The 26,955-nt window shown below is 58.9% G+C and overlaps 2 protein-coding genes across 6 annotated transcripts; both read right to left on the bottom strand.

Moving 5' to 3' along the window:
* Window positions 1-3,701: 3,701 nt before the first annotated feature.
* TNNT2 (troponin T2, cardiac type) lies at window positions 3,702-9,590 on the bottom strand. 3 transcript variants are annotated; one of them, XM_064732926.1, is made up of 11 exons: window positions 8,645-8,662; window positions 8,100-8,132; window positions 7,564-7,599; window positions 7,349-7,370; window positions 6,417-6,477; window positions 6,196-6,312; window positions 5,519-5,596; window positions 5,326-5,436; window positions 4,828-4,937; window positions 4,244-4,334; window positions 3,702-3,822 (listed from the first exon to the last, which is right to left on the bottom strand). In XM_064732926.1, the coding sequence occupies exons 5-11, from the start codon at window positions 6,468-6,470 to the stop codon at window positions 3,778-3,780; spliced, it is 606 nt and encodes a 201-aa protein (XP_064588996.1). In that variant the 5' UTR covers window positions 6,471-6,477; window positions 7,349-7,370; window positions 7,564-7,599; window positions 8,100-8,132; window positions 8,645-8,662; the 3' UTR covers window positions 3,702-3,777. The 3 variants fall into 3 exon arrangements, with proteins under 3 accessions (XP_064588996.1, XP_064588997.1, XP_064588998.1); XM_064732927.1 differs by lacking the exons at window positions 7,349-7,370; window positions 7,564-7,599 and adding an exon at window positions 9,574-9,590 and having other exon boundaries at window positions 8,645-8,701; XM_064732928.1 differs by lacking the exon at window positions 7,349-7,370 and having other exon boundaries at window positions 8,645-8,658.
* A 5,696-nt stretch (window positions 9,591-15,286) lies between these two features.
* LAD1 (ladinin 1) lies at window positions 15,287-25,998 on the bottom strand. 3 transcript variants are annotated; one of them, XM_064732990.1, is made up of 11 exons: window positions 25,837-25,998; window positions 25,598-25,727; window positions 22,364-22,504; window positions 20,687-21,164; window positions 20,122-20,256; window positions 19,375-19,424; window positions 18,624-18,696; window positions 18,093-18,224; window positions 17,730-17,819; window positions 16,630-16,707; window positions 15,287-16,317 (listed from the first exon to the last, which is right to left on the bottom strand). In XM_064732990.1, exons 2-11 carry the CDS (start codon window positions 25,633-25,635, stop codon window positions 16,309-16,311), a joined length of 1,224 nt encoding a protein of 407 aa, XP_064589060.1. In that variant the 5' UTR covers window positions 25,636-25,727; window positions 25,837-25,998; the 3' UTR covers window positions 15,287-16,308. The 3 variants fall into 3 exon arrangements, with proteins under 3 accessions (XP_064589060.1, XP_064589059.1, XP_064589062.1); XM_064732989.1 differs by having other exon boundaries at window positions 25,598-25,998; XM_064732992.1 differs by having other exon boundaries at window positions 20,122-20,253; window positions 25,598-25,998.
* Between the last annotated feature and the right edge of the window lie 957 nt (window positions 25,999-26,955).

Here is a 26,955-nt window from a genome sequence, read left to right as displayed (position 1 = left end):
CTGCTCCTGCTTTGGGACTGCAGCACCCTGCTCCTGCTCCTGCTCCTGCTCTGCCTCTCCCGAGCCCAGTAGCAGCAGCACGCTCAGAGCGGGATGCCGGGGCCGAGCTGGGCCGGGCCGGGCCGGGCCGCGCGCTGACTCAGGCCGGGCCCCGGCGGTGCCGCACCGGGAGGTGCCGGGATCGGGCTGGAGCGGGGCCGGGAGCTGCCGGGACAGGCAGTGCTGTGGGAAGCAGGGAGTGCCCTGGCACCGCCGCCCTGGGCGCTGCCAGCCGCAGGGACGGGCAGAGCGGGGCAGGGGCTGGGCTGAGCTCCGGCCCTGCCTCTGCCTGCCGCAAAACTGCGAGGATGCGTCTGCAGGGCCCGGGAGAATGGATCTGCAGGGCTTGGGAGAATGGAGCTGCAGGGCCTGGATGGATCTGCAGGAAGGGCCTTGGAGAATGGATCTGCAGGGCCTGGGAGAATGGATCTGCAGGGTCTGGAGAATGGAGCTGCAGAATCTGGGAGAATGGATCTGCAGGGCCTGGGAGAATGGATCTGCAGAATCTGGGAGAAAGAATGGCTCTGCAGGGAGGGCCTGGGAGAATGGATCTGCAGAGAGGGCCTGGAAGAATGGATCTCAGGGCCTGGGAGAACGAATCTCAGGGCCTGGGAGAAAGAATGGATTTGCAGAACCTGGGAGAATGGATCTGCAGAACCTGGGAGGATGGATCTGCAGGGCCTGAGAAAAGAGATCTGCAGGGCCTGAGAGAATGGATCTGCAGGGCCTGGAGAATGGATCTGCAGGGCTGGGAGAGTGGATCTCAGGGCCTGGGAGGATGTATCTCAGGGCCTAGGAGAATGGATCTGCAGGGCCTGAGAGAATGGATCTGCAGGGCCCGGGAGAATGGAGCTGCAGGGCCCAGGAGGATGGATCTCAGGGCCTGCACAAGGGAGGTGTTTTCCAGAGCACACACAGCTGATTTCCCCTCAGTGCTCCTGTCTCTTGTTGCCATGCACCAGGCAGACTGGAAATGTTCCTTGCTGGACCATCACCCAGCCACCCTGTGGATGTTTCCTAGTGTCCCAGCAATGCCACCCGTCACAGCTCTCTCCTTTGCCTGCCACACCTCGGTTCTGAGGAGGGAGGTGGTGGGGAACTGGTTGTCCTCCACTTGTACCTCACTGATTCTGAGCTTCCCAGAGCCTTATTCCCCAAAATCTGGTGATGTATGTTGAAGTAGGGAAAAATAAATCCTCATCCAACAGGAACACATGGGAGAAACCTGCAGGGCACCCCCACATCACCAGGCAAGGGATGGGGAGGACAGGCAGCCTCAGCAAGGGGGACACAAAACATCTCACCAAGGGACAAGATTCACCACCCTGTGCATCCTCCCATCCCCACTGCTCTGGGAAATGCTCCTTGGATGCTGGATTTTGCTTTATCAACAGCATGGGACAGGCTGTCATACCATAACAGGGCAGCAAACAGCGCTCCAGGCCTCTGGTGCCTTGGGCTGGCTGCCAGTCCATGTTCAGCTACAGATCCAGATCCAAAACCAGATCCAGATCCACCAGAAACAGTGGGGGTTCTGCAGGTGATGTGTCCCCAGGGACAGCACACGTGTGACATGCTATGGATTCCCAGCCAGATGGGAGAGATCTGCCCCTGAAGCACAGAGCAGTGGCCTCCCCACACAGCTTTATCTCAAGGCTTCCTTGCATGCTGTCAGGAACATGCAGAGGCGGCAAACACAGCTGGTCAGAGCCTTTAGCAAGAGCTGGAAATAGGAATGGAAATAGCCTGGAAGGTGAGTTAGTGACTATTCCATGGGCCAAGAGGCTTGGAAGCAGTGCCCTGTCCATGGTGTCCCACAGGGGACCAGAGAGGAGCCAGTGGGGCTCTGGTACAGAAGTGGCCGTGACGAGGATTGCCCCAAGGTGCAGCAGGAAAAGCAGCTCAGGGCACTGAGGTGTGTCACCAAACTGCCAAGGAGTGTAGCTGAGCTGATGCTGGGAGGCACAGGGACACTGGCTTGGGGGGTCCTGGGTGGTTGCTGTGACCTCTCACAGCCTGGGCAGCAGGTGGGCAACTCCTGGAGCTGTGCTGAGCCTGGATCAGAGCCTCAGGATGGAGAGCACACCTGCACCCCTCAGCACCTCTTTATTTACAGACACAACAACACTGGGGGGTGGCAATGGGACACTCCTGAGGCCTCTGCCCCCTGGAACCCCCACTCCTGCAGCCAGGGCTCTGTGCAGCCCCTGCAGCTCCTGAGGCTCCTCTCTCCCTGAGCCTCTACTTCCTTCGGCTGCCCACCATGGTCTTCCCACGGGCACCCTTGGATCTGCAAGGAAGAGGAACAGCACGTGCAAAAAGGCATCAGTGACACAGGGAGGAGGAGGTGGGTGCTGGCAGTGGTCCTGCAGCCTTTTCCCATTGGAAACTGCCCTGGGGTCTCCACTGGCCCCAGGTAAACCTTGGGACCTGATCCAAAGAGCCTTGGGACCCCCTGGGAACAAGCTCATGCAGTGGCCGGGTGATTCTAAGGACCCACCATTTCTCTCCCATGTTTCTACCCCCCAGGAATCATTCCAAGAAGAATTGATAAGCTGCATGTGTGGCTGCAGAGGGATAAAAGCAGCTGCAGGATCCTTCAGGACCCAGCCCATGGCTCGCCTTCACCAGCACAGGGGAGCACAGAGGAGGAGTTTGGGTGGGCAGTGAAGGGCAGTGAAGGGCATTTCTTGCTGCCAATCCTTGGGATTGCCTCATCCCTGAGCCCTGCTTCTGCCCTGGGGTCCTGGTGTCCCTGCCACACACATGGAGTGGGACACACAGAGACACACACACACAGAGCTCCTGTGCAGGGACACACAGCACCTGTGCAGGGACACACACACACACACACACACACACACACACACACACACACACACAGAGCTCCTGTGCAGGGACACACAGCACCTGTGCAGGGACACACACACAGAGCTCCTGTGCAGGGACAGACACAGCTCCTGTGCAGGGGGACCAACAGACAGACACACACACACACACACACAGCACCTGTGCAGGGACACACACACAAAACTCCTGTGCAGGGACACACACAGCCCTCAGAAATGCCTGTACTCACCCTTTGCTGCAGGATCACACCATGGTGGGGCAGGAGAGAAGAGAGATCTGGTGTAAATGGGTGGGAGCTGCTGCCCCTGACACATGGGTGGGCTGAGCACCTCCCACATGAGGGGGAAGTGGGATGGGGATGTGAGAGCACCAGGGTTCTCCTGGGAGTAGGGGTCAAACAGCCTCTCCCACCCTCCTATGAAGGGTTCCTACATGCAGGAGCCATGGGCACAGGGACAGTTCCCATGGCCTTGTGGGCCTGCACAAATCCCACAGCCCGTGGGACTTCCCCTGCTGGACAAGCTGGCATCTCCAGCAGCTTCCTGAGGTGCTGGGCAGAGCCCCTGCAGGGAGGGGGTGGCTGGAGACTGGAAGGACCCCAGAGGACACAAAGCTTCCCATGCAGAGGTGGGTTCTCCCTGGGGCCCATCCCCTGCCAAGGTCTCTGGGGAGGGGGGGGGCTGGTGACAGTGGGACCATGGAGGTCCATCAGGAGCAGAGGGGCAGGGACTGAGATCCTGGGACAGACCTGCAGGTCCAGGAATGCCGGGCACCAGAAAGAGCAGAGGCAGGAGGGGGAAGGGGAGGAGGTGGTTTAGCAAGGGAGATCCACAGGGAGGGAACTGGGGAGCTGGAAGGGCAGGAGATTGAGGAGGGGTGGGCAGCCACTCACACTTTCTGGTGGTCACTGATGCGGTTTCGAAGAACATTGATCTGCAAGAAAAATGGTGGGTGGTGAGGTCTGACAAGAAAAAGCTGCAGGTGGACAGTGAGGTCTGACAAGAAGCCCCAGGTGGGGGCAAGGCTGGCTGAAGATGCATCACTGCTCTCTTTTCCCCAGCAGTTTTTCTGTGGGGTTGAGAATCCCAGAATCCCAGGATGGTTGGGGTTGGAAGGGACCTTCAAGCCCATCTCATTCCACCTCCTGCCATGGGCAGGGACACCTTCCACAGTCCCAGGTTGCTCAGGGCTCCATCCTGCCTGGCCTGTGATGTATTTGCCCTGTGGTGGTGCCATGCACGTCCCCAGGAGCTGGGAGATCACTTGCACAGCCCAGCTCATCCCCTGGCAGGGGAGCACAAGGACCAGTCAGGAACACAGAGGGTGGACAAATCACAGAGGCCCTGGGGCTCACCTCATATTTCTGCCGCTTGAACTTCTCCTGCAGGTCAAATTTCTCAGCCTCCAGGTCATGGATGTTCTGCCACAGCTCCTTGGCCTTGTCCCTGCAGGAAGAGCCAGCTGTGGACAGTGCAGGGAAGGGCTATGGCTCCCAAGGAGCTCAGCAGGGATGGGGCACTGATGCCAACCCCTCATCTGCTCTAGGGGATGGGGCTCAGGAGGCTCCCAGACAGGGATGTGTTATCCAGGCAGTGAGTTCCGGACAAGAGCCACGGGGGAGGTCAGTACATATGGGGACACACATCACACCCGTGTGACCCTGGCTCCTCAGGACACCCCTGTGCCACCCGTGTGACCCTGGCTCCCTCTCATGGCTGATGCCATCAGTCGCAGCCTGGCCATGGTAGCCCTGCACAGCCTTGGCACCCGTGCCCCCACGGGGTGTCACAGCCCATCCCCAGCTGTGCCACCTCCTCAGCTGGAAGCTCCAGGGAGCTGTCCCCAGCCCGGGATCCTGCCCAGGAGCTGTCCCCAGCCCAGGAGCTGTCCCCAGCCCAGGCTCCTGTCCTGGCCGTCCGTCCTGCAGCCTGTGCTCACCTCAGCTTGTCCTCACTGAGGTGGTCGATGTTCAGGGGCTTCCGTCGCTCACTGAGGATCTTTTTCTTCTTTTCCCGCTCTGTTTGCTTCTTGCCACCCTTTTTCTCTGACTGAGGAAACCATCATTCCACTGGAGAGAAGGAAGTCTGCCCAGCCTTTGCTCTCCCCCATCCCCAGTTCTGCACGCAACACCCTCAGCTTTTGGGACTCCAGAAGCACAAGAGGTCCTCGAGGACATTTTGGCATCAGTGGACAAGACACCTTGTCCCTGACCCCATCCCTGTCCCTGAGGCAAGGCTGGAGCTGCACATCTGCAGAGCTGAGCTGAGCTCAGGGCAGCTCTGAGCTCACTTTGGCCTGGTTACTCCTGACCCAAGCACAGTTCCCTGTCCCACCTGCCTGTAAACCCCCCAGTGTCACATGGATGAGGCCAGCCCATGGCCAAGCCCTCCCCAGGAGCAGCAGTGGCTCCATCCCAGCCCCTGGGGAGGGTCCCACCTTCTGCATGTATCCCCCAAAGTGCAGCATGTTGGAGAACGCCTTCTTCTTCCGCGCCTCCTCCTCCGCCCTCTTCCGCGCCTCCTCTTCCTCCTTGCGGGCTCTTTCCTCCTGCCAGGGTCAGAGGGCGGTCAGCAGTGGATGGATGGACACACAGCTCGTGTCCCAGGCCCCATTTCCAGAGGGCACTCACGGCCATGCGGGCCTGGCGCTCCTTCTCCCGCTCGCTGCGGATCCGCTGCTGCTCCGCCCGCTCCGCTCGCCGCTGCTCCTGCACGGGGAGGGCACCTGGGCTTGGACACCGCCGGAAATCTGCATCTTCTCTGCTCCCAGGGACAGAGCCCTGACCCCGAGAGCCCTGAGAGCCCCAGGGGAGCCTGGGCACAGTGACCCGGGGAGAGGTGCATCGGCACCGGGCACCGCAGCACCACCGGCGGCATCCCAGCGAGCAGGGACAGGAAGGGAAGGGCTGGAGCTGGGCCAGGGCAGGGTCAGCCTGGAGAGCAGGAAAGGCTCTTCCCCAGAGGGTGCTGGCACTGCCCAGGCTCCCCAGGGAATGGGCACAGCCCCGAGGCTGCCAGAGCTCCAGGAGTGTTTGGGCAGCGCTGCCAGGGATGCCCAGGGTGGGATTGTTGGGGGGTCTGTGCAGGGCCAGGGGTTGGACTCAGTGATCCCTATGGGTCCCTTCCAGCTCAGGGAATTTTATGGTGTGCAGGCACTGGGGTTAATAAAAATCTGGTTCAACCCTCAGGCTCTGTCCTGCAGGGTCAGGGGTGTCCCAGGTGTGCCAGCACTGTGGGGAGGGGACAGTGGCTGAGTGCCCACAGGACCGGGTGGCAATAGCCAGAGAGGGGAAGGCTGAACACGTACAATCCTGTCCTTGAGGGACAGCAGCTCCTCTTCCTCCTTCTTCCTGCTCTCAAAGTGGGCTTCGATGAGGGCCTGCAGCTCGTTCAGGTCCTTCTCCATGCGCTTGCGGTGAATGTCCTGCAGCAGGCACAGACAGCCAGGGCTCCAGCAGCTGCCGGGCACTGAGGGGGGAGCAGAGGGAGGGCAGCACCCCCAGGGGTGGGAACTGGGCCATAACTTACATCAAAATCCAGTCTCTCGCCATCTGGGATCTTGGGGGGCACCAGGTTGGGCATGAAGACCCTGCAGAGGAGGGGGAGCCGGAGCACGATGGGGCTGCAGCAGGTCTGGGACAGCCCGTGCCCCTTACCCATCCCACCCCCTGAGCCCCCGGGGTGCAGGGGGGCACAGCTGGAGGTGAGGGAGTGCAGTGCATCCTGCTGGAGGTGCCAGCTGGGCAGCCACAGAGAAAGAACTGTGGCATTCCCTGGAAATGCTCCCAGGTGCCTGCATGGCTGGAATAACCCTGCAAGCTGCAGACAGGGCCCTTTGCCAGCCCCCTGAGCTGGCAGCCACCCCCTGTCCCCACAAAGGTCACTGTGTGCTCTGTGTGACCTGGCACAGCTGGATCCTTCCTCCTGTGGGGCGTGAGGGAGGGCAGGGGATGCCCAGCAGGGGCACAAAGGGATGAAGGGATGATGGTGGCTGAGGGCAGATCTGCCTCCCACACTGCAGAGTCCCAGGGGCCCAGGAGGACCCCCAGGTTTCTGGCAATGGTTCACAGTCCTGCTCCCTCGGGGTGAGTCCCTGGCACTCCTGGACACATGTGCCTCATGCCAGCCATATCCTGGGCTCTGTATCCCACTCTGGGTGCTCTCTCTCTCTCTCTCACACACACACACACACACTTCTGCCACCTGCAGGGTCACAGGGCAGCTGAGCTTCTCCCAAGGAATGTACAAAATGCTTCAGAACTGCCTAAAGACCTCGTTCTCAGGGTTCCCTTCACGGGCTGTGTTTTGCTGTCATTTCTCTCCCTTTTCTCTCCATGCCCCATTCCCACCCTGCCCTGGAGGCTCCCTGTGCCCTGTCCCTTATGGACCAGGGCTGTCACACGGAGCCTCTGCCCTGGCATAGCTCAGACCTTGCCCCAGGGACACCCTGCCACACTTACTTGGGTTTTGGCTTCGATTCCCCTGCAGGTCCCAGGAGCAGCACAGAAAGACAAGGTCAGTGTCACCGAGGGTTCCTGTCACACCCTGAGCCCAGCCCTCCCTCTCCCCACAGCAGCAAGGTGCCAGCCCTGTGCCCCAGGTGTGCCCCAGGTGCTGCTGGCTGAGCAGGGCACAGCTGGAACCCCATGCAGGAGGAATGAGGGTGATACTTCACCTTCCCCAGGCTCCTGCTCCCGCTCTCCCTCTCCACCTGTGGACAACACGATGCTTTGTGTCCCCGTGGCCAGTGCTGCCCAGGGACACTGTGGGGGGCTCTCCCCCTCTTTCCCGTGCTTGTCCCCACTGCAAAGCCCAGCTCCATCCCTGCAGGATGAATGGGGGGACAGCAGCCCCTGAGGGACACACCTCACTCGCACGCCTCACTCACAGGGGGCCAGGAGAGCCCCAGGTGCTCTCAGGAGGAACCCAGACAAGTTGTGCAGGAGCTCAGGCTGGAAAAGCAGCAGTGCCTCCCTCTCCTGCTGTATTTTGGGTGAATTTCTGCCAGAGGCAGCACAAATCCATCCCTCCTGCTGCCCCTTGTCCTGCTGGGGGATGTGGCCAGGGCAGCTCTGCCCCTTTTACCACAGATTGTCCCTTTGGCAGCAAATAAATTCAGCACCAAAACCTCATTACAAGGGCCCAGTGTCTGAGGGGAATGGGATCAGGACTGGAATGGCCAAACCCATCTCTCCTCTGCTCCTGCATTACCTTCTCCTGCTGCTTTCGTTTCATCTTCTTGCTCTGTTTAAAAGCAATGGGAGAACATGAGCATCCCTGGGTGAGGGCAGCCACACCCCAGCACAGAGGGGCCCCAGCACCCTGACTTGGGGCTACAGCCAGGATCTGAGCCTGCCCCAGCAGAGGGGACAGCACAGGGTCACACACCATGCCCCAAAGCCACCTCATGAACCCAGGGCTCTTTTGGTGATCAGACACATCAGAGCTCAATCCCAGCTCTGGATACCCCCTCTAAGGCAATGGACCCCTTGGTGAGCCAGGCTTGGCCCATTTTTGGCATTATTTCAGAGGGCTGGACACAGGCACCAGCAGCAAACACCATTTGTATTTCATGGATTTCATCACCATTTCATGTTTGTAGGGCCTAGACAGAGCAGGGAAGGGCATCTCAGTTTGACACCCCCTTACTGCACACCCCATCTGGGTGATGTCTCCCTGTCAGCCCCCAGCTGGCAGCCCTGGAGCAGAGCATGGCCCAGCCAAGCCATGGAGCTCCTGGCACGGCCCCCACTCACCTTCTGCCTTGGCTTCTGTGGTCTCCTCCTCCACCTCCTCTACTTGCTCCTCCTGACCTGTACAGGGACGGCAGAGTGAGCACAGCAGCATTCCCTGGCTCCTGCAGCTCCTCACCCTTATCCCTGCAGCTCCTCAGCCTTATCCTTGCAGCTCCTGCAGCTCCTCACATCCATCCCTGCAGCTCCTCACATTTATCCCTGCAGCTCCTCACGTTTATCCCTGCTGCTCCTCACATTCATCCCTGTTGCTCCTCATGTTTATCACTGCTGCTCCTCACATTTATCCCTGCAGCTCCTCACGTTTATCCCTGTTGCTCCTCACATCTCTCCTGCTTTGGGACAGAGCCCAGAGGGACCTGGGCAGCCTCAGTGCCTGGGGAGCAAAGGGCTCCTCTCTAACCCTACCCAGGGCTGCCTGTGCTCCTCAGGGCAAAACCCCCTAAATTAATGAAATGCGAGGATTTGTCACCACCTCCTGCCTTGTCCCTCATCCCCTCTCACGCTGTCGGTCCCCCACAGCCCAGGAAGGAAGGAGGGATCCCCATGGCTCTGCTCTGGCAGGGAGCCCCAGGGCTGGCTGAGGATGCTCTGTGGCGCTGCTGGAGCCTTTTTCCACTGGAGGGAGCAGCGTCCCCGCGGGATTCACCGGCAGAGCCAGAGCGATGCCGTGCCCTGGGAACACCCGCGGGGCCACGGCCACGCAGAGGGGAAGGAAAAGATGACAGCAAACCACGGCTGCAGATATAGAGACAAGGCACAGACAGAGGATGGACACACAGCAGAGCAGGGCACGGCAGGAGTGCAGGAAGAAGAGAGAGAAGTGGAAGAATGAAAGAAAACCATTCCCCAACCAGGGAGAGGCAGAACACATGGAGCCAGGAGTTCTCCCGAGAGCAGAGAGAGGAAATAATGAAAGGTGCAATAACTACCGTCATCTTCCTCTATCCATTCTTCCTCTTCTGAGCCAGGGAGGAGGGAAGGAATAAGCACAGGGATTAGTTGGGTGCCACAGAGGTTGGGCGGGCGTGAGGTCAGGACTGGAGCACAGCAGGGGCTTCCCCCTGCACCTCTCTTTGCTTTTACACTCAGGGTGCTTTGCCTGGCAGTGGCCTAGAGCAGCCAGAGGCTCAGCCCAGCTCAGCCCAGCCCAGCCCGGCCCAGCCTAGCCCAGCTCAGCTCCCGTGTCCCCATCAGTCCTAGGCAGTGGCAGTTTGAGCTTGGCAAGGCTGTCACACACTCAGCAGAGCTCCAGCTCCCGTTGGGATGTTGGGATCACCTTTCAGCCCAGCCCAGCCCAGCCTGGCCCAGCCTGGCCTAACTCAGCTCAGCTCAACCTGGCCCAGCCCGGCCCAGCTCAGCCCAGCCCGACCCAGCTCAGCTCAGCTCAGCTCAGCTCAGCCCAGCCCAGCCCAGCCCAGCCCAGCCCGGCCCAGCTCCCATGCTGGGTTGTGTCCCCATCAGGTCAAGGCAGTGCCAGTTTGAGCTTGGCAAGGCTGGCACACGCTCAGCAGAGGCTCCAGCTCCTGTTGGGATATTGGGATCGCCCCTCAGCCCACAGCCATGTCCAGCATTGCCAGCCCTGCTTTGAGGCACTGACAAAAGAGATCCTGAGAAAATTCAGACTGGTTTGATCCTACTGATGTTTCAGGTGCAGGCATCTCAAACATGGTCACATCAGCCTTTCCTGGACATGGTTTTCCCATTGCAGCCCAGGAGATGATCCCAACCCCCAGCAAAACACTGAAGCCCTCTCCTTTGGCTCTTGGTCCTTGCAGGTGCAGCTCCTACCTTCCTCCACACACTCCTCTTCAGAGAGCACACAGGGCACAGACAGAGAGAAGGGAAAGAAGCCTCAGGTTATTGGAGTTTCTCTGATCAGTTTTTGGCCTCAGGGCAGCTGCAGGTGCTCCATGTCCTCTTACCTTCCTGCTCCCTGCAAAGCACAACAGGAATTTAGAGTCACATTGAGCTGCTGGAACAGGGCCATCAGTGAGGCTGAGGTGAGTTTGGGGCTCCTCAAGGCTCCCCTGTCCCACAGCACAGGCCGTGGCTGCCGGGGGGCTGGCAGGTGGCACTGGGGACAGGGACAAGGCCCAGGTCACCCTGCAGGCTGTGGAGAGCAGGGCCTGAAGGTCTGGGCCGGCACTTTGACAGTGGTCAGGGCACTCCCCCATTTTGCAGCATGAGAAGATGAATGACCTTGACCTGTAATCCCAGACATGGGAATCTCACATCCCACCTTTGCCCCCAAGTCCTTCCCTGGCCGTGGGGGAGATGCACAGCCTGTCCCAGGGTTAGGTTAGGACTGAGTCTTTTGTCCTTGGGTGTGTGACAGCCATCTTGACATCTTCAGTGTCATGCTTTTTATAAGCTACAAGAACGTGAAATTTGGTGGGTGATTGCTTGATGATTTATCATCATGGTTTGTATTTTTGTTTGGTTTTTTGGGGGGGTTAGTTCTGGGGTTAATTCTATGTTTGTTTGGGGGTGGTTGTGGAGTGATGATGACAGTTGGTTATTGGTTTTGATACTAGGAAATAGAAAGGAAGGTTAATTGAAAGTGTATTGATGACAAATTATTTGGATAATGTAGGAATATATGGTTTAATTATTTGACCAAAAAAAAGTCAAGGTTACAAAAAATGGATGCATAAAACTGAATTTAAATACTAGTTCCTGGTAAATGATAAAATAATTAATATGTCTGGCAGCCATTACACTATCTGTAATGGTTACCAGAAACACATGAGTCTGGTGTGGCACTGAAACCCCAGAGGGTTCAGGTCCTTTCCCTGCAGGTGGATGAGCAGTGCGAGCTGTGTTGGAGCTCAGCCCTGTAACCCAGCCCCATCTCTCCAGGATGTGCCTCCATCAGCAGAAGCTGCTCTCAAATCTTGGAGAGTGATGCTTTGCATGTGGCAGCAGGACCCCAGCAGCAGCAGATTGAGTTTCCCATTTCCCCACTGACTCTTGGGTTTTCCCATCTCTGTCCCACACATTGAGACTGCAGCATTTTTAATACAGCAATCATCCTTGTCCTGCTCGTGGCTGTGGGTACAGCTCCCCACGCAAACTGTGTGTGTTAATTCAGCAATCATCCTTGTCCTGCCCGTGGGGAGGATCCAGCTCCCCACACAAACTGCCCCTGCTGGGGTCAGGCACTGCCAGGGCAGGGGGGCTCAGGCTGGGGGTCCATGGTGGATGCTGGGTAACAATGAGAGCACCCCCAAGCAATGCTGCAGTGGGAAATGGGAACAGGGAGAAAGAGAAAGGGGTTAAAACCACCCCACTTACTGCTCATACTCCTCGGTGACCTCCTCTGTGTCTGACATCCCCGGTTCTCTGGCAGAGGTGGAGGCAGATTGGAAAAAGTGAGGGTTAGAAGGGAGATAAGGGCTGGCACAGCCTGTCCCTCAGCACAGAACAGGGGCACAGAGATGCTGCCTCTCTCCAAAGCCCTTGGAGCTGCCAGCTGTCCCCAGCTAGGCTGCGACAGCGTTATCTCAGCAGAGATAAGGTGCCTGCCCCCCCCCCCCCCGCCCTGTCCTGGGATCACAGCATGCCCCAAACTGGAGGCAGGAGGTTGGACACCACCTCTGTGACACTGATAACTCTGTCAGGAGCATGTCCAGGGCACTCAGCCCCCTGGCCCAGCCCTCTCAGGGGCTGTGTTTGCTCAGGGCACAGGAAAATCACCCATTGCAGTGTTCAGCTTGTTTTGCTTCCTGACTATTCTTAGCCCAGGGATGACCCCTTCGCTCAGATTTCCAGCCCTGCACCAGGCACAGCACAAGCCCTCAGCAAACCCTCCCAGCCCAGCCCTGAAAGTGCAGAACTGCTGGGAAAGGGGCCGCCTGGCCTCAGCAGGTGCATTCTCCCCCTGTTAGCTAAAAGGAATAATTTACAGCCTCGTTTAGTAACTTAGCCCTCATTTCAGGGCTAAAACATCTGCAGAAACAACTTTTCATCCTCCCAGCACATCTGTCTCCCTCCCATCTGTGCTCAGGAGGACTTTGCTCATTATCTCACCTTATCTGACCTTCACCCAGCACTGCACTTGGAGATCTGCACCCACCAGCCCCATCCCTGGACATCCTGGAGCAGCCCAGAGCCCCAGCCCAGCCCAGAGCCCCATCCTGAGCCCAGCCCAGAGCCCCATCCTGAGCTCAGCCCAGAGCCCCAGCCCAGCCCTGTCCCCTGCTCGTGCCAGCCCTCAGCAGGGCTGAGATGCCACAGGACGATGCAAGGCAGCTCAGAAATAACTTCCATGTGCTGAAGCACCTGTTCCCAGAGCAGCAAGGCTTCCCTGCTGCTGCTACCCAGAGTCTGAGAGCAACTGCTCCTGTTTGCATCTGTCAGGCATTCATTACCCGGGATGGGGAGGCCAGGCCTCAGGCTTATTCAGGATGCTGGAGCCAGGGCTGGAATGCTCAGGCATGGCAAAGGGGCATTCCAGGAGGGGAACCTTGGCATACCCACGGCTCCAGAGGGTCTCTAATCTCACTGTTCCCCACAAGGAGCTTTTTGGAGACAAACAAAGGCAGAACTCGGCTCCCTCTGCCTCGGCATCACCGCCTGCTCCTGCCACCACTGTTCCCCTTTCTGGGATGGGTCTGGGGCTTGGCTCCAGCACCATCCCCAGGATCCCTGCTTCCCACCAACAGCAATTCCTGCTTTTTCCCCAGGCTCAGCATGGTCCTGATGTCCCAAGTGTGGCCAAATCTGAGCTCCACACAATCATTTCATGGCACGGGAGAAGAGGGTTCCCAGTCCCCAAGCCTCTTCCTACATTCTCACTGCCCTCCTCCCTCAGACACCATTAGATCCCACAGAGCTGAGGGAACAGCAACAAGTCCGGCACTGTTAAGAGGGTACACAAAAGAGAAAGTGGCCCAAGGAAATATTTATGCATCCTCTGCACAGAAACACATAAACCTTTTCATTAAAACTTGGAAATCTTGATTTGGTAGAATTAGGAGAACCCAGCAGATATTACAGAGATGAAGAGGAAATATTGCACTGACTAGAAAAAATCTCCAAGAATTTGCTGTGTATTAAACAATCCAGATATACCTCACACTCCTTGAAATCCCCCTGTCCTTTAGCTCAGGGCTGGCTGCTCACAGCTCTGATGCTGAGTTAATTCTCCACAGTTCTGAGTCTCTGCTTTCCTCCAGGCTGCCCAGACATGGAGCTCTCCTTTCCCAGGAATGGGTTATGTCCCTGATCCACGTCTCATTGGCAGGGTCAGACCAGGCACAGGAGCATCCCATGCCATCCCATGCCATCCCATCCCATCCCATCCCATGCCATCCCATCCCAACCCACCCCTGGGCTGCCACAGAGCCAGGGCCAGGCTGCCCGTGGGCATCCCATCCCTGCTGTCACTGCAGACACAGGAATGGGATCCGGGAGATTTCCCAGGGCAGCCAAAACCCCTCTGAGGCACCTGGGCACCCACCAGCGCAGTCCAAAACAGAAATGGCAAACACAACCCGCTGGAGAGGCTGCAGATGCTTTGTGCATGGGAATGCCTGCACGTCATAAAACACCCGAGAGTGTGGCTGGGACACCCCGAGCCCAGAGCCCGTCCCGGAGCCCATCCCGATTCCCCCGAGGGGCGGCCAGAGACACTCCGATTCCAGGGCCCATCCCGGATCCCATCCTGGAGCCCATCCCGGAGCCAAGACCGGAGCCGATTCCCCCGAGGGGCGGCCGGAGACACTCCGATCCCGAGCCCATCCCGGGGCCCATCCCGGAGCCAATCCTGGATCCCATCCCGGACCAGATCCCCCGAGGGGCAGGCGGTGATACCCCGAGTCCGGAGCCCGTCCCGGAGCCCATCCCGGAGCCCATCCTGGACCCCACCTCGGGGCCCATCCCGGATCCCATCCCGGGCCGATCCCGAGCCCATCCCGGACCCCATCCCGGATCCCATCCTGGACCCCACCTCGGGCCCATCCCTGATCCCATCCCGGATCCCATCCCGAGCCCATCCTGGGCCGATCCCGAGCCCATCCTGGACCCCATCCCGGACCCCATCCTGGGACCAATCCCCCCGCGGGCCGGGCGCCGCCCCAGCCGTACCTGGGCACCGGAGCTGCGGGAGCGCGGGGAGCCGCGGGGTCTGGGCAAGGCTCTTTGGGCCAGGAGGCTTTAAGGGGCTGCAGCGCCCACCCCGGGGCGGGCAGCGCCGCAGGAATGTGCCCGGCGCCCAGCGAGGAATGCAACACTTGTGAGCTGCTATTTCGGCAGCCGCGGCCCTGGCCCCCTCCGCCGCTCCCCCTTCACCCCCAGGAGCCCATATAAGCCCAAGCTATTGTGTGGCCTCAGAGATTTGCTATTTTAAACCCTCCGGAGCGAGATACGTGAGTGCCCGAGGGGCTGACACAAGCCAGCCCAGCTGTCACCACAGCCGGGACGCTGATAAGGCAGCGCTGTCACCAGCACAGGAGCAGCCCCTGCCCGCACTCCGGCCCGGCTCCCGCAGCCCTGCTCCCACCGCGGGATGCTGCAATCACAAGGGAAGAGTCTGCTTTTAACCCCCCAGGACACATTGGATTCGGGGTTTTCCTTATTTTCCCCTTGTCGGGAGAAGGGAACAGTTCCCAGTCCCAGACCAGCAGTAGGTGACCAGGAGTGTTTTAGAAAGAGCAACTTTTATTAGAAAACAAAAAAAGCAGAGTCCTTTCCCAAGCCTAACAAGCAGGATCAGCTCCAGGGGCAGCAGTAGATTCCCACGCTGAATTTGTCACCACAGTGGTTGTTCAAGGCACAACCCAAACCCAAAGAATGGCCCCAATAAGAGAATTTGAGTCCTTTGCCCATGGCACCCTAAAGGCCTCGAGAGAGCATCCCCCATCCCTGCTGGGTGGGCTCAGCAGCCACGGGAATGCAGGATCAGGGGCTGCACAGCAAAGGGCTCAGGAGGAAAGGCAAGAGGGAAATGGGGCCCAGCCCGGGGCACTCAGCTCCATGAAATCCCCCAGACAGGTCTGTGGCCATGGCCAGGGCCAGCTCAGCTCCCCTGGGTAGTGGAAGGTCAGTGCTTGCAGGGGCAGGGGGTGGCAGGGACAAGGACAAGTCTCTGGTTCAGCTGTGTGTGGAGGGAAACACCAGGGCCAAGTCCCCCCTCATTCCATGGGACATCTCCGAGCACTCGTGTGGCTTCATGAGCCTCTGGTTGTGCCCCTGTGGCAGGGACAGCCTGGCAGGGTGACAGTGCCTGCCCCAGGCAGCAGGGACAGACGTGGTCCATGGATGTGCAGCTGGAGCTCCCTCAGCCAGGCAGGTTCTGACATCCTCCAGCTGCCAGGGAGCCCTGTGGGGATCCCCTTGGCCAGGGCAGCTCTGGGGCACAGGCAGAGATCAGGAACAGAACAGCAAAATGTGCTGGGCAAACAAGGCAGGAGTTTGCCTTCAGCATCTGTGGGGAGCCTGCAGGCCTGGACAGACCCACAGACAGGCAGTGATGGGGACTGGGGGCACAGGGAGACTCTTCCAGGCTTCCTCCTTCCCATCCCACAAGGACCCCATGCCCTGGGCTGCACCCACACATGGCACAGGGGACTCGTGGCAGTGGCTGCTGGACGGTTGGGTAGGGCTGGGCTTTGATCTTTGGAGCAAACCAGTTTTTCCCAGATGGTCTGATAGCACAGCTGGTGTTACTGCAACTGCAAAACAAAGTGGGAACCACTGAGGCTGTGCCTGAGGCTGCAACCCCCCCAGAGCAGCTGCTTTAACCAGGACAGTGGGTGAGACCAGCAGGGGATGGGGCAGGCAGCAATCCCCTAAACCCCATGACAGCCACTTTCCTTCTCCCCCCAGACCAGAGTCCTCCTCTCCCTCACAGATGCCTCCAGTTGTCCCCTCCTGCTGACTTCCTAAAGTCACAGGGTCCTGATTCCCCCACATCACCTCTCCCTGTATATCCTGGCTCTGCCTCAGATGATGCACCAGGTTCCAGAGAGCAGTTCCACAATTACCTTGGTGTCTCCAGAGGTGTCCCCCGGCTGCTTTATCCAGACATCTCGCTTTGCCAGGCTGTTGATTCTCCGGATTTCCTGCAAACAGGAGAGTCAGAAGTGACAGGAGATGTTTTCCCCAAGCATCGTGTGCAGCATTGCCTTGGTGTGACTGTACCTAGACCTTGAAGCACACACTGTCCAGGTAAAACCAGCCAGCTTTGGGATCCTTCCTGCACCTGGGAGACCCTCAGAGCCAAGTGCAGCTCCAGCCACAGAAGTGGAGCAGGTGCTACTGAAGGAGAACTGACCAAGGAGCTGCAGGCGTTCCCCAGGAGTCACCCCAGGAGAAACCCTTTGCTGGCACAGACACGTCTGGGCAGTGCTGATCTCCCAGCCCAGCCTGGCTGCAGGGCTGGGCTGGAGCTGCCCCTCCTGGGCTGCCACGAGCAGGGGCCAAAGCCCTCCCTGCTGTGAGCAGTGAGCCCTGCCCAGGAACACCAAACAACCAAAGGCTCTCTTGTCCCTCTCCTGCACATGGCCAAGTGGTGACCTCTGAGTCCCCTTGGCTGGGCACTTGGCACCCACAGCCATGAGACCCCCTCATTTTGGGGGGCTGGTTTCAAGTGGGGGTGCAGATGACTCCAGACCCCTCAAGCCCCTCAGAGCTGAGGGGCTGAGCACACAGCTCCTCTCCCACTGGCCCAGGCAGAGCTGCTCATCCAGACAGAGGAGATGGATGGCAGAGATGGGATCCTGCTGGGGGCAAGGTCAGGTGTCCTGGGTCAGGATCATGCTGGGGGCAGGGTCAGGTACCCCTGCATGTCCTGGGATATGCACCCAGCTGGCTCCTCTCCCTCCTCAACCTCAAGGGCTGGAATCAGCTGTCCTGGGAATTTTGGGCTCACAGTCAGGATGTAGCAACAAGGAGAGCCCTGATATCTCATTGTGGTGGTCCTGCAGCTCTGACACCTCCAAACCTGGCTAAACTGCTCCCAAATCCTTTAAGAGGTTCAGCCAAGGGTTCATCCACCCTTCAACCCCACCCCAAGGCACAGCACCATGTCCTGTGAGCCTGCCTGCTCCCAGGGCTCTCACTTGAGGCTGACACAAGCTGCTACCTTGCCATTCTCCTCCTTGGCAGGCTCCTGAGCTCGGCTGATCCACAGATTAATGCGGGATGTCACCGACCCTGGGATCTTGAGGCTGTCCTGTGGCACAGAGAGGGACACCGGGGTTACAGCAGCGGCTCTCCCTGCACGAATGTAACCCGGCCCGGTCCGCAGGGCCCAGCCCACACACTGGCTCCATCCCAGCTCCCCAGATTCCAGCGCTCGGCAGGAACCCACACAGCGCCGGGGCAGCACCGGCTCCCCCATCCCTGCCACAGCCTGCCAGGCCCAGCCTGTTATCGGGAGAGGGGAAATTCGCTCCAGAGCGGAGCCCGCCCCTCACAGAGCGCTCCGGGCCCCCTCCGGCCTCACCTTCCTGGGAGCCGCCGGCTCGGCCTTGCCCGGAGCGCTGCGCTCGAAGAAGTTGCGCTTGCTCGCCACCCCCTCCGAGGAGAGCAGGCGGTTCTTCTGGGACGGCACGGAGGATTTCACCCCCTCCGAGCGCTGCGAGAGAGAGAGAGGGGCGTCAGCGGGGCTGTGCTGCATGCCGCGGTGAAAAGGAAAGTGCAGCTTCTGGCTCATACCCTGAGCCCTTGGGGTCCGGTCCTGCTGGCCAGCCCCAGCTCACAGCCTTGTGCACTGCTCCCCTCAACGGACCACAGCACCCCCAGAGCCTCTCCACAGCACATCTCCTCCCTGCAGGGCCATGCAGCATCCCCAGACCCCTCCAAGGGTCCCTGCTCCTAAAACCCTGAGGCCAATCCCTTTTCCTGCCTTTCCACCTCCTTCACCCCCATCAGCTCTGTACTTGGTGCAGCTCAGGCCCTCGCCTCCCCACTGGGCTCCAGGCCACCCCTCTCTGTCTCCCCATCCCCTCCTGGCTCTGCTGAGGGCCCTCAGTACCTGCACAGCTGAGTTGTACTTTTCCAGCTTCTCCCCAATGGTGCTGTTGCTGCCTGGGATCCTCAGACTCGCACTGGGGAACAAGAGGGAAGAGTTGAAACAGCCCCCCAGGATGTCCTGGGATCAGCCCATGGTCCTGAGGCAGCACTTGGCAGGAGAAGGCCCGATCCCACCCAGCACTCCTGCATCTGTCAGGTGCACCAGGCAGCCCAGTCCTGCTGGTCACTGAGCTTTCTGGGCGTCACTGCCTTTCCAGGGCCACACTCAACACCAAAACACCTCAGAGCTCCTCAGCCTGCCCTGGGTTCAGCCCTGCCAGCCCTGAATGCATCACCCCCAATGTCAGTGTGGCTCTGCACACACCTGCCCCTGATCTGGTCACCAAAGCCAGGTCAGGCTGTCATGGAGCTGCTTTGATGTCCCCATGGATGGGACCTGTGCACACAAGCACCAACACGGAGCTCCATGACCCCAGAGAAGTGGGGGCTTGCTGGGGGATATTGGAGCAACCTGGCACAGTGGAGGATGTTCCTGCCCATGGCAGGGGCTGGAATGAGATCTGCAGGGTCCCTTGGAACCCAAACCATGCTGTGGTTCCAGGATCTCATTCAGATGCAAGCTGCACTTGGACATTGTCCTGTCCCCTGCCACTCCACAGGGCTGGGGACCCAGCACCTCCTCCTGCCTTAGAAAACAGAGCATGGCCATTCCTGCCCAGCAGGACCAAAGCAACACGACAAGAGGTGCTGACCTTCTTGTGAGAGGGCTTTGGCTCTCTTCTTTCTGCTTCTTGGAGATGATCTGGAAGAGAAAAGGAGAGGAGATCCTGCAGTGAACTTTGCTTATCCAAGATAAGCATGGGAGACACTATCTCACTGATCTCCCCCAGGAAAGCTCCATTTGCACCCACACCAGAGCTTATCTCATATCAAAGCTCCCCAGACCATAGACACTTTATGGTGATAACAGTTTTATTTCCAGTAAAGCCTCATGGAAGTCAATCAAGTGTAGCCAGTCAGTCCTGACTCACAGCAGGGATGATCTTGACAGTTCTAGGCTTTCCCAGCCTCTCCAATCACTTCATTCCAGAGATCTCTTTTGAAATGAAATATATTCTCAGACTGTAACATGGGATGAGAGGGAGGATGGATGCTATTTTTATCCTGTGCTTTCACATAAGACTGGAAAGGCTGGAAGGGGGATGGCAATTCCTGTGGCTCTGGAAATTCTGAGGACAATGAGTTCCCTGTTTTGTCATCACTTCCCATAAGTTTTCTGGCCAGCACAAGGTAGATGAACTGGACAGGTTCATCCTCATGGGGAAGGAAAACAAGGGGAAGAGGGAAGCAGGACTGCAGTGCCCTGACCAAGGGGAAGTTTTGAGCACACTTCTGGGAACAGGTTCTGCCCACATAATCCAGAGGCCACAGCAATCCTTCCTTCCCCCTATCCTCCTCTGCCTCACTGGAATCCCCTCCCCACCTGCTCCAGCTCTTACCCTGAAGGAGACAGTTCTGGGGCTGGCCCGTCGGATGGAGGTGACGTGGGTTGGAGAAGGCTCTGGCTTTTCTTCAGCTTCATCTTGGGGAGGGGACAGCTGGATTACCTGCTTTGAGGGGTTCCTGGATGGCTGCTGAGGAAAAAGGAGACCTCAGATGCATCTCTGCAGAGCCTGCAGAGAGGGCTGAGGTGCAGGAGTGGGACAGTCAGGGCAGGAACTGGGCTGGAGGCCAGAGTTTGAGGTCAAAACCCTCCAAACCTTTCCTGTCTCCGTTGGACATACAGAGTCCCCAACAGCCCTTCAGTGTCCCCATGATGGCAATCAGTGGGCCTTGCTGGAGAAGGTGATCAGGACAGCACAGATCAGGGAGGGGAAGGAGGTGGTGGGACCCTGTCCACCACGTCGTGCTTTGCAGCTCTCCGAAAATCCTTCCTCAAAATCCATCAGGTCCCCTTTCCCTGCTGGTACTTTTGGGCTGTGTCTTTCTCTGCTTCTCCCAGCACCCAGGAGAGGTGAGAAGCTCTCCCCCCCGAGGCCTGGTGCCCCATCCATTCCTGCTTACCTGCTGCTCTGGAGATGAGGCCACCGCTGAGGTTTTCTCTTCTGCGCTGCGGTTCCCCACCCTGGTGAGGATCTTCACCTCCCGCAGCCGGCAGCTCCCCACCTCTGGTGGCTCCTTTGCCTCCTTCCTCTGCTCCCCCCGAGCAGCCTGCACTCCCTGCTCTGTGTCCTGGAGCCGTGCCCTCAGCACCACCTTCTTCTCGGGGGCTGGCTCCGGGTTCCTGTCCCGGGCCGGGTCCCCCCTGCCCCCGGGCGCCTCCTCTGCAGCGCGGCCGCTCTGCTGCCTCCCGCGGGGCTGTGCCTCTGTCTGCGGGCAGCTCTCGGCCGCCCCCGCCTCCTTCTGCTCCTTCTCCTGCCGCAGCTTTTCGGACACGGGTGGGAGGCACCTCGTCCTTCTCCCTTCCTGTGTCTTCAGCGCCTCTGAGAGCTTTCGCTCCTCCCCATCCTCCGGGGACTGCGGCTTCACCAGGGATGAAGGTCTAGGGACAGGGACAACATGGGATGAGAACTTCAGCACTGGGCCTAGAGGGGTGCATTTCATGCTGCAAGTGAGGCAAAAGGCTCTGGAGAGGGACATAAAAATCCTGGAATCCTCCCTGCAGACCAGGGCTTGCAGCCACTCTCATCCCCATCACCCCAGCTCGGCTGTCTGAGAAAAAGTTTGCATTAAAATTATTTTTTTTCCTTTCTGTCATAGAGATGAAGCATTTCTGCAGCCTCATCCCAGGACACCAGGACCCACCAATCCTGTGCCAAGGAGATCCAGGCTTAGGGCAGTCTGGGTCTGCTGCTGGATAAAAAGTGCGGCTGTGACTCTTCACTGGACTAGGAAAAATCCCAGCAACTTAAAGTGGGAAGTGTTGGTTGGAAGCCAATCTGTTCTGGCAGGTCCACCCACAGTCCCACAACCTGTGAAAAGCTGTTTCCCCTCCTTCCCCCAGACAAACAGGCACAAGGCCTGGGAAGGGGCAGTAGGACACCTGGCAGGCTGTGTCTGCACACTTCCAGCACTGGGGAGGAGATGGGATAACATCTGCCCTCCTCCTGAATTGCAATCACCACATGGCCAGCCTGTGTCAGCACCTTGTCCTTCCCAGCTGGTTCATTTTAGTAATTCCCCATATGCAGCCCAAGTGTCCCAACTCCATCCTGTGAAACACAGGAACACCTCTGGAGTGGGAGTGTCACTGTGGACACAAACCACATAAACACTGGACACTCCCAGGACCAATTTAGAGAGTAGGTCAGGTTGTGTAAGGGCAGCCTGGTCCCAGAGTACCTCCAAACCCCAGCTCCCTGCAGCCAGGGACTTTGGCAGCACCAGTGGAAAGCCCTTGGCTCAGATCCCCACGTCAGCAAAGGAGCCACAGCGTCACTGTGAGGTCCAGAGGGGCAGCACAGCCAGCCAGGCTCTGCCTGCTCTGCTGCCCTGCACAGCTGGGCACCCCTCACCTGCTGCAGATCCCCCTGCAGCCCCACCCTGAGCTCAGCCCTGGCACCAGCCCTCCCCAGTCCCTGTGCCATGGGGAGCCCACCCGAGGTGCCCCCCTTGTGTCCCCCTTGTGCTCCCCTTATGCCCATCCCTCCTCCCAAGCTCTGCCCACAGCTCAGCCCTCCCTCAGCAGCTGCCAGGGCCCGGGGTCAGGAGCCTGGCCAGTACCAGCAGGGCCCCACAGACCTGCTGGAGGCTGGGCTGGTGTCCTTGGCAGGGCTGGCAGGTTCCTCCTCCGTGGAGGTGGATGACAGCAGGTTCCGGTGCCTTCGCCGGCGCTCTCTTTGCTGCTCTTCCTCATCCTCCAGGGTCCTCTGCCTGGCCAGGCTGTTTGGGAGGAAACACAAGGACATGGGGGGGCTGTGTCCTGCATGGGCACCCTGAAGCTCTGGTGCCAGATAATAAAGGAACACCCTGGGCAAGGCCAAGGGCTGGCAGAAGTCACCTTGCTGGAGGAGAGCAAGGCCAGCATGAGCCAAGAGCCCCAAAGGGCTCTCACTCCACCCAGCTGATGCAGGCCCTTCCCAAAGCAAGCACTTGACTTCCCAGCTCCCATTTTCTCCTGCTGGAGGGAGCACTCATTTCAAAGGAGTCCCTACATTAAGCAAACCTTGCAGGGGAAGGATATTGAACCTGTAGCTCAGCCAGACCAGGACCCTTGAGCTACCACACAGACCTCAACCACACAAACTGGAAGGGTAACCACTATGGCACAAGATTTTAGGCCAAAACCAAGATGTGGTGATGGCAATTTAATTTTTATAGAGCAAAAAGCCTCAGATGCAAAAGTCTCAGAGGCTGAAGGCAACTGCTGAGAGGCTCTGCCTGGGGCTGGGGCTGGCAGGGCTCCGCTCCCCTGCATGTGCCTGGACTGGGAATTGTTTATAATCACAGACTGAGACAAAAAGATGAGGTTTGGAATCATCTTTGAGCATTTTATTTTGTACAATGTGGGTTGGGTTTTATTAGTTTTGGTTTTTGTTTTGTTTTAATAAAATGCCACTCGGAATAAAAAGTTGTCCAGAAAACACCAGCTCTGCCATCCTTTCTCTGTGCCAAAGCTGCCCACCCTCTGTGCTGGTGTATGAAATGTGCTGGAAAATATTTTTATTGGCTGATGGAGCTTTTCAGAGCCTGGTTCTCCCCCAGCACGAGCCCTCAATCAGCCACAAACACTGCAGGGCACCCAGGGGAGCCTCCCTGCCCAGGTCCGTGCCAGGAGCTCAGCCCAGCTCAGCCTTTGCCACCAATTTGACTTTTAGTGAAAGTCAGAGGGGCAGGGCCGCATTGCGAGCGGGGACTCGCGGCTGGTTCCGAGTTACTCAGTAATCCCAGCCGGTCATAAATTAATCCGCTTTACCCCCCGCGAGTGCTCGGTGCGGCTTCTGCTCCTCCTGCCGGGGCGGGCGGGAGCGGCGGAGCGCGGAGCGGGCGAGGGCAGGGCGGGGGACAGGGCTGGGGACAGGGACAGGGCAGGACAGGGCTGGGGACAGGGATGGGGACAGGGCAGGGCTGGAGACAGGGCTGGGGACAGGGCAGGACGGGGCTGGGGACAGGGCTGTGTGGGCTGGGGACAGGGCCGAGCTGGGGACAGGGCTGTGTGGGCTGGGGACAGGGCCGGGCTGGGGACAGGGTTGCCCTGCCCTTCCCTCCGCTGGCCCCGCAGCCGAACAGCCCCAGCAGCAATCGGACCCAGGCTGGGGAGCTCCGGGCGGGCTCTGATGCCCGCTCAGCACCGGGACAGACGGGGATGGCGAGGCTGGGACAGCCCAGGGAGCAGCCCCTGGGCTGGGACAGCCCGGCCGTGCTCGCACAGCCCCGGCGCTCCCGGGCACATCCCAGCTGCAGATTCCCGGGGAGGGGACACAGATCCCGGTGCTCTGCACTCCTGTCCCTGAAGCAGTGACAGCACGGAGCACTAATGCTGAGCTAAATCCTCACAACGACCAGGAACTTCTTTGATTTTACACAGCCTCCTTCCAAGTGAAAATAGGATTTTCCTGCCTTGAATTACCGTGGCTCCTTCTGAGGTAGCACAAAACCTGGCACTATCCACAGGCAGCTCCTCGTTATTTGTAATTAAGTGATCCACCCATCAGGCTATGGATTCACTCTGCCAATCTTTCTCTCCTCTTTTCAAAGATGGATTTATTTTTCGCTGTCTTACCTTTTTTAGCTGAAAGAGATGAGTAAAAATCTTTGGCAAGTGTCCCTGCCTTGTCCTCTCCTGCCCTGTCAATGATTAGTGCAGAGGTTTCTGACATTTGTGCTGTTTCAGTGCTGCCTCATCTTAGGAGAGCTCAGGAAATGCCTCCCGGGCTTGGGAAGCACACGGGGTGCAGGACCCAGCTGGGCTGGGGTTGGGGCAGGTCTGGCTCAGGGGAGATGGATCAGGACAGGGCTGGAGGGGCCTCTGGATCTGTCCCACCCACGCCAGAGGCAGCTGAGAGCTGGTGGCCTCTGAGCAGAGGGGTCTCAACTAAAATAAGGACGTTTTTCACACTGAGAGTGGGCAGGCCCTGGCACTCAGGGCACTCACAGCAGCTGTGGCTGCCCCTGGATCCCTGGCAGTGCCCAAGGCCAGGCTGGACAGGGCTTGGAGCAGCCTGGGACAGTGGAAGGTGGAACTGGATGTGCTTTAAGGTCCTTCCCACCCAAACCAGTCTGGGATTCTGTGGACTCCCCTTCTTACATCTGGTACTGAGGTTTGCAATTAAGTCTCAGAGCCATAGCATCCATTTGGGCCAGGGTTCCTGCTCTGATGGTGGCACAGTGTGGCTCTCTTTGAGTTTCCATCCCTGGGGTCTGCAGGGGGTCAGGGCTGATCCCACCTCGCTCCAGCCTCGTGTGAGAGCCTGACCCAGCCCAGGGTGCCCGGGGGCCTCCCCTGCTCTGGAGCACTCTTTGGGGAGCCGAGGGAGCTGGTGGTGCTGCGGGGATTGCTCGGGGATTGCTCAGGGATTGCTCAGTGCCGCTGAATCAGGGCTGGCTCAGCACGGGAGGGGCTGCAGACTCCGCAAGCAGAGCAGGACTCACACCCGGGGGCTGCATGGGCATGGAGGGAGGCAAACGCCCCCATCCAGCTCAGAGCAAGGCTGGAGGCACAGCCCAGATGGTCTGTTCTGTTCCCCAAAGAAAGGCAAACCAGCCCCAAAATGTATCCAGCATGGCGCGAGAATGCTTATCCAGGTAATTCTCCTGTGCCTGGCCCAGCTTCCCCAGGCAGCAGAAACAAAACCGCCTCTGATCTTGCCCAGCCACAAGGAACTCCAGCAGCGCCGAGCTCTCCGTGGGGCTGGCATTCACCTCTGCAAACAGCAAACACCCCCAGGGCAGCTGCCCCCTCCTCCCATCCTCCCCAAGCCCCTTGGCCACCCTCACTCCTCCGTAAAGGGTTAAGCATTGATCCCCAGCACTCACCTGGAGAGATCGGACCAGTTCCTCCTGCTGAAGGACATCGCTGCTGGCCGGGAGTTCAGAGAGGCCCCAGAAGCTGAGCGGGCATCCAGGCCCAGGGAGCCGGGGCTCGGCGCTGCCCGGAGACTCTGCTCTAGGAGGGAGGGACGGAGAGGGAGGAACTCCCTGCAAGGTTATTTCCCTGTGCACCTTCACCCTGCCTGCCTGCTCCCACCAGCCGCATCACATGGTTCCTTATCTACCTGGCACAGGCAGGGCTGTGATTTGTGTGCCAGCGGCCCAGGGCCGCCCTGCCCAGCAGTGCCCTCCTCGCTGCCAGGCCCGGGACCCGCGGCTCGGGCCATGCACGGCTCCGGGCTTTCGGAGACAACTCCCTGCACAGAACCTGTTCTACCAGCCGCGATCCGCCCGTCAACAACCGCTGCAGCCCGCGGAGGAGGCGAATTACCCGGGCCGAGTGGGAGGAGGTTGGCTCCGGGGATCCAAAACAGTCATTAAAACACCTCCGGCTGGGCGCAGTGCGGCCTTAACAGAGCTTGGGAGGGTCCCCTGCTCCTTCCAACCTTTCTAGATTCTCAAATGGAGCTGTCAAGGTCTTCTCGTTCTTGGGCTTTGCTGCAGCAGTGAGCACTCACAGTCTCAGAGGGGCCTGGGGCATGGGGGGATGCAGTTTTCGTGTGCTGGAGCCCTGTGCCAGACAACACCTGTGTGCTCAGGTTCATCCCTCACCCAGACCCACCCTGGTCTGTGCCCTGAGACCCCCATCCTTACACAGGGCAGCCCCTCCTGCCAAGGGCAGGTGTGGAGCCACAGGTTCACTACCTTTGGTGGGATTGTCTTAGGGGAGGATGGGGGGCCCAGGCACAGCAGAGCCAGGTCCCAGCCCGGATTTTCCCACAGCATGGCCATGAGCCCGCTGCTCAGGCTGCCGGGCACTATTCCCTGCAGGAAATGTCATCCAGGACCCCTCGAGTACAAGCTCTGCTCCCAGTGAGATCCATCCCTGCACCAGCCTGAGGAACTGGTTGTGAGGCTGGGCTGGCCCTGCATGCCTCCAGCCCACAGGGGTGTGCCATGACCTGAGCAATGATTTTAATCAAAGGCTCCTGATTAAAATCCCATTTCTAGGAGATAGCTCTGTCAAATGAGCCTCCTGCTCCAAGCAGGGCTCGCTCTCTGCTCTTCTTTCTTCTCGCAGTAATCGCTTGTCTTTCAAGTGTTTTCATATATACAGAGAATTCAGTTAGTTGTGGCATAAGGGAAAAAATTACTTAAATAACCTTGCAAGCATCCTGCTAATTGCTGACAGACTATATATAGCAGCCCAGCATCAGCAGCTCCTCTAGAGCAATAAAAACTCT

The sequence above is a fragment of the Zonotrichia leucophrys genome, chromosome 26, assembly GCF_028769735.1.
Source record: "Zonotrichia leucophrys gambelii isolate GWCS_2022_RI chromosome 26, RI_Zleu_2.0, whole genome shotgun sequence".
Classification (NCBI taxonomy): Eukaryota; Metazoa; Chordata; class Aves; order Passeriformes; family Passerellidae; genus Zonotrichia; species Zonotrichia leucophrys.
Note: the sequence above shows the minus strand (reverse complement) of the source record. Positions and strands in the feature narration are given on the sequence as shown.